Source organism: Molothrus ater, chromosome 12 (assembly GCF_012460135.2).
Source record: "Molothrus ater isolate BHLD 08-10-18 breed brown headed cowbird chromosome 12, BPBGC_Mater_1.1, whole genome shotgun sequence".
Taxonomy (NCBI): domain Eukaryota; kingdom Metazoa; phylum Chordata; class Aves; order Passeriformes; family Icteridae; genus Molothrus; species Molothrus ater.
Genome location: NC_050489.2, coordinates 8,267,923 through 8,273,655, shown reverse-complemented (window position 1 = coordinate 8,273,655; position 5,733 = coordinate 8,267,923). Strand labels below are relative to the sequence as shown.

The window sequence follows — 5,733 nt, the reverse complement described above, 5'->3', positions numbered from 1 at the left end:
CTTATGTATCAGTCCCTACACCCTCCTGCCGAGCCCCTCTTCTTTGTGCTCAGTACGAGTCAGAGACTGTTGTCAACACAGAGACATCAACACAACTGCCTAGTCAGCTGCATGTGACATTTAATGAAAATGAAGTCAGGGCTTATTTGCATGGCAGGTGTTACTTTATTACAGCAGAGCTGCAGAAGCTGGGTGCTACAGTGCTAGTCAGGTGTGCAGGAATGAAAGTCACTGACAACAAGGGTGTCTGGCACAGGAATGCTGGCACCCCCTTGTCTGCCTGCCCACCTCCTGTGTGAGGTAAAGTGACACATTTGTTCATTTTTCCAGGTGCCCCTGTTCTGGCTCTTTCTGCTAACTCCATCCACAGAGTCATTGGAGTACTCAAAGAGTTTGGGGGTAGGAGGCCCACCCAGCCTCCTGCCACGGGGTCCCCACACCAAACAACTTCCAGCTCTGGCAGACCCTCCTGGACTCAAATGCACAAGCTGCACCTAAAGAGCTCTATAGCACAAGATAATTGATTTCTGTCATGCACAAGAAGTGTCTTACAAGAGAAATACATGAATATTTTTTATGAGTCATGTGTGTTGAAAGAACATGTATGTTTCTTTGAGTCAAGTGCTCAAAAAAATTAAAAAGGCAGCATCATCCTCCTTCCGTTTCCATTTCCCCAAGTCATTTCACCAAAATGACAAGAATGAAAAATGCTCATTTTCACTAATTTTTATTTGGTTTAGCCTTATTAGTACCCCTTAGAAATATAAATTTCATTTTACAGTTTCTGATTCTGATTTCAGATTCAGTTAAGACTGTCAGCAGCAATAATACATTGTAAATCTTAACCTCACGTCTTGAAGTAAAACATAACACACCTTCTAACAGGCTGTGGCTCCACCCACTCACTTTCTGCTCCTCAGGAGAATTTTTATTTCTATTTTATTATCTCCCCAACTCCTTTCTGACTACTGTTCTTCCCCTAGAATCATCTTGCCACTACATCGGTTTCCAGACTGCTTCGCTGCTGAACATCTAAAGCGCGGGTTATTCTGACCCTCCCTGGGAGGCTCCCGATGCCATTGGTTCCCGCTACATCCCGTCCCCTCAGAGCCAGCCAGTACCAACCCACGGGCAGACTGATACTTCACAGACTGTCTGAACAACTTTACAGACACTCCTTTAACTTTGCAGGGCAACTATATGAATAAAGTTTTATTTATGGCAGTTTTCAGAGAGAGATCCCACGTAAAAAATCTTACGAATCACACAATTGGAACAGCACAATAAAATAAAGTAAAGCATTTACCAAAATTTATAATGATTTGCACTGGAGCCCAGTTTTGGATGACATTCAGTTTCCCAGAGAAGATGCTAAAACTCCATAAAAGTTTTTATCTCTGACGTTTAACTTTGTAAACACAGATCTGCCAGTTAGAAAATAACTCTGTTCCAGTCGTTTGTTTCTAATCTCTTCATTTACAATCCCGGATGATGGTTTTTTGACAGCACATCCAGAACGAACACAGGTCAGACGTCCACCGAGACAAAGCAATCTTTGCACTTTAGGAAACAACGCCGACCCTAAAGCCGCGCTCCGGGCGGGTCCCGTGGCGGGGCAGGGCGCGGAGTCCCGGCCGGCGGGACTGGAACTGTCCCTGTGAGCAGGGCGCTCTGCCGGCCACGAAAGGCTCAGACGATGTCGGAGTTTCTTGCTCGGGAAGCCGTGCGGTTTGTTCCTCCCCGGGATGCGAACGAGGCGGCTGAAGAAGACAGCGGAGCCTGACACTTCTGAGAGGGGTACCCGCGACATCCCGTCCCTCGGTGCGATCTCCGGCGGGAGGGGCGCGGGGTCACAGCCGGTGCTGCTCCGCCTGCTCGGAGGCGGCGGCGGCGGGGGCCCTTTGCCCGGCCAGCAGCCCGCTCCCTTCCAGCCTGCCTCGCCCAGCTGCACCGCGGAAAGCTGCGGCCCCGCTCCGCCCCACGGGCCCTCAGCCCGGCTTTGCCCGACGCCCCGGTCGGAGCTGCTCCACGGGAGCTCTCGAGCCCCGCCCTGCCTCAGCCCCGCGCGGCGCCTCCGCGCCCCGGCGCTCCTACCTACGCGGTGCGGTGCGGTGCGGTGCGGTGCGGTGCGGTGCGGTGCGGTGCGGGCGGCGGCTGCCGGGCACCTGCTCCCGCGCCCGGGCCCGCGCCGCCCCACAAAAGCGGCGGCGGCGGGCGGCGGCAGGCGGACTGCGCGGCCATTGGCGGCGGCGGCGCGCGGCGGGCGCCGGTTGGGCCGGGCGCGGCGGAGGCGGGCGCGGGGCGCTGACGCCAGCGCGGGGCCGGTGGGGAGGCGGGGCCGCGCCCCGCGCCGTCTTTGTGCTCGCCGGCAGCCCCGGCAGCGCCGCCGCCTCCCGCCGCCTCCCTCAGCCCCGCTCGGCGCGGCGGGCGGCTCCGCTCCGCTCCGAAGCGCTCGGCCCCCGCTCCGCGCCGCAGCGCTCCGCGCTATGTGTGCCGGCGCTCCGGTGCCTCCTCGCGGCCGCTTCCCACCCGGCGGGGCGCGCTCGGCCCCGCTCTGAGCGCGGCGGGGCAGGGCAGCGAGCGGAGCGGAGCCCGGACGGTGCCGCCCGGCGCGGAGCGAAGGGAGCGCGGCGCCATGCGGGGCTCGAGGCTGGGGCTGGGGCTGGGGCTGCTGCTGGGCGCGGCGTGGGTGGCGTGCGGGCAGAACGAGACGGAGCCCATCGTGCTGGAGGGCAAGTGCCTCGTGGTGTGCGACTCCAACCCCACCTCCGACCCCACCGGCACGGCGCTCGGCATCTCCGTGCGCTCCGGCAGCGCCAAGGTCGCCTTCTCCGCCATCCGTAGCACCAACCATGAGCCCTCCGAGATGAGCAACCGCACCATGATCATCTACTTCGACCAGGTCGGGCGGGCGCGGCGGGGCTCGGGCGCTCCGGGGCGGCGGGGCTCGGGGCGCGCCGCCGCGGGAGAAGTTGCCGGGGCCGGTGGCGGGGCCGGGCCGGGGACGCGCCGCCCCGCGGGGCCCTGCCCGCGGGAAGGGGGGGCGCTGGGAGCCGGGGGGCAGCGGGGCTGGGCGGCGGTGGCCCCGCGTTGGTGCTGACGGTGCCCTTCCCTTACAGGTACTAGTGAATATCGGCAGCAACTTCGACTCGGAGCGGAGCACTTTCATCGCGCCCAGGAAAGGGATTTACAGTTTCAATTTTCACGTGGTGAAAGTGTACAACAGGCAAACCATCCAGGTCAGCCCCGAGCGCCGTCCCCGGGCTCCGCGGGCACCGCGGGAGGGAGCGGACGGGTCGGCGGCCCGGCGGGGACGGGGCCGTGCGGGCGGCGGGGCGGGACGTGCCCCCGAGCCGCCGCGGGAGCGCAGACCTGCGGCGATTCTCCGCTCCGGGGGACGGTGCCCAAGGGGCCACGGAGCCCCACCAGGCCTCCGCTCGGCCCCTCTCCGCATGAGCCGTCCCGGGATGGGAGGTGGTCGGCCGCCTGCCGCCCCGTCCCAGCTTGTCCGGGCCCTCGGACTGCCCAGTGCCGCGGAACGCTGGCGGGAGCATCCCTGCACAGAGCCCCTAGGAACGGCGGTCCCTGGCAGGCTTCTCACCCACTCTCCTATGGCAGAAGGTTTCATAGGGATTTGGGGTTCAGGGAGGTGCCTATGACATGGAAACGATAATGAATCTGTGCATGTCTGTGCAGCTACCCTGTATGTACCTGCCTTTTCTATGGGGTTTGATGCATATGCTGCTCTAGGTAGGGTTAATAAATTATCGGCCTGAAGCCAGGTGGTATAACCAAGACAGGAAATCTGACTGTATAATGATGTACTTTGCAAAGGTGTATGGACAGCTGTATAGCACCGTTCTGGTGCAAGTGGCTTAACACCTTTAGCTTGGGCAGGCAGTGCATTATTAATGTGGGGTGTGCAGTCCCGGGATCATTACCGCGAGCTTAGCAGACCTTATTGACTGTGTTGTGGCATATTGTCTTTGCTGCCTAACAAAGGAAAACTACCCCTTGAATACACTTCAAAGGCCCTGACTCCGCGGCTGTGGCTCTGCTCCTCGCTGCCTCTGAGGTTTCGCATAAAGCCATCTTTCAATAAGTACAAGCAGACCTCTTTTCATAGCCTGAAAACACAGGCACCCTATTGAAATTCTCCAAAATAGGATCAATGTCCTGCTTTATATGCACCAGGTGTTTTGATGTGGTTGTCGGTCTAAAACAGTGGTGAAAGACTTCTTCCTTTGGAGTACATACCTTAGCTGGGTTTAGACTGCTATTTCTTTTTTATGGGGCTGGAGTTTCAGCTGTCAGAAGAGGCCTTTCTTTAACTAAGCATTTTGCCTGTTAGGCGAGCCCCAGCGGTGTCATTGTCTGACTTTAATTGACAGAGGGCTTTGTTTTATCTTGCTCTTTAGGTGAGTTTGATGCTAAACGGGTGGCCAGTGATTTCTGCCTTTGCAGGGGACCAAGATGTGACCCGAGAAGCTGCTAGCAATGGAGTACTGATTCAGATGGAGAAAGGAGACAGAGCTTATCTAAAACTGGAGAGAGGAAACTTGATGGGAGGCTGGAAGTATTCAACATTCTCTGGATTTCTAGTGTTCCCACTTTAAATCACTTCTCATCCAAGAAAAGGGAGAAATCTCTTACAAGTTCCCAAGTCAAAGCTGGGTTTGAAGAGTCATGGACAGCAGACTTTTTACATTCAAGTATTAAAGAAGCTTAATCCTGCTTAGGTTTGTGTACATCTGCTTTGAAGAATTACTACTTATTTTTGTTGTGTTGCAGCCAACAGGCGGGAGACACTATAATTGATCAAACCCCCATTTATATTCTTCTCTCTCCTCCCACAAAATTAGTTCCCATCTCTGTGTCATTGGTGTAATCTGCCATTGTTCCCCCATGGCTTCTGCCTCACACAAGTAGACTTTAGATATTTTCATTGTTCTTTACAGCATATTTTGTAGTTTTGTTTTTAAAACATGTTAATCTTGACTCTTTCTCTGAGTTTAACTTTTAAAAAAAGAAAAAAGCAAAGTATTTTTTGAATACATGGATGCCATGATAGAAGGGAAAATGCAATTCTTGCTGTGTACTGGCTGGCAAAAGGAAAAATTTCTACATGAAGAACTATCCACAGCCAAGGCTGACTAGAGTATTTCAATATTTCTATGTAATTCTGAGTGATTGTGAAATTTAAGGCTGCTAAATGTTTTGATGCTTGTTTTGCTCTTGTACAACGTGGCCCAACTAAACGCCAGGAAGTATATTGAACTTTTACTATTACTCTGTAATATATGTGTGAATATTGAAAATTAATTTTTGCTTTAATTCAATAAAGTTTAAATGGGACTTTTATTTTTCTTAACCAGAAATAAGGTTTCTCAATGCAGGTAGGCCGGGGGAGGAGGCTCGGCGGGGTCCCGGGGCTGCTGCAGCGGGAGCGGCTCAGGGGGCGCGGCCCCCTGGCCCCGCTGCCCGCAGCTGCCCCAAGGCCTGCGGGCGGTGCCGCAGCCCGAGCAGACCCGTCCATAGGAGGGAGTTTCACGCCGTCTCTGATATCCACTTATTTATAGCATTTATCTGTATTATATTCTCTAAACCAGATCGCATTTTATACGGCTGCCTAAAACCCCCTGACCATGTGCACTCGAGGCTGGTACTATTGATTCGCTGGTATTATTTGTTTACCGTCTTTTGAAGATATAAATGCTATAATTTTGCAGTACT

The 5,733-nt window shown here is 54.9% G+C and overlaps 1 protein-coding gene across 1 annotated transcript; it reads left to right on the top strand.

The window, feature by feature from the left end:
- Positions 1-2,399: 2,399 nt before the first annotated feature.
- On the top strand, positions 2,400-5,361 carry CBLN1 (cerebellin 1 precursor). Its single transcript, XM_036390466.2, has 3 exons — positions 2,400-2,902; positions 3,120-3,239; positions 4,419-5,361. Exons 1-3 carry the CDS (start codon positions 2,636-2,638, stop codon positions 4,614-4,616), a joined length of 585 nt encoding a protein of 194 aa, XP_036246359.1. The 5' UTR covers positions 2,400-2,635; the 3' UTR covers positions 4,617-5,361.
- Positions 5,362-5,733: the final 372 nt, after the last annotated feature.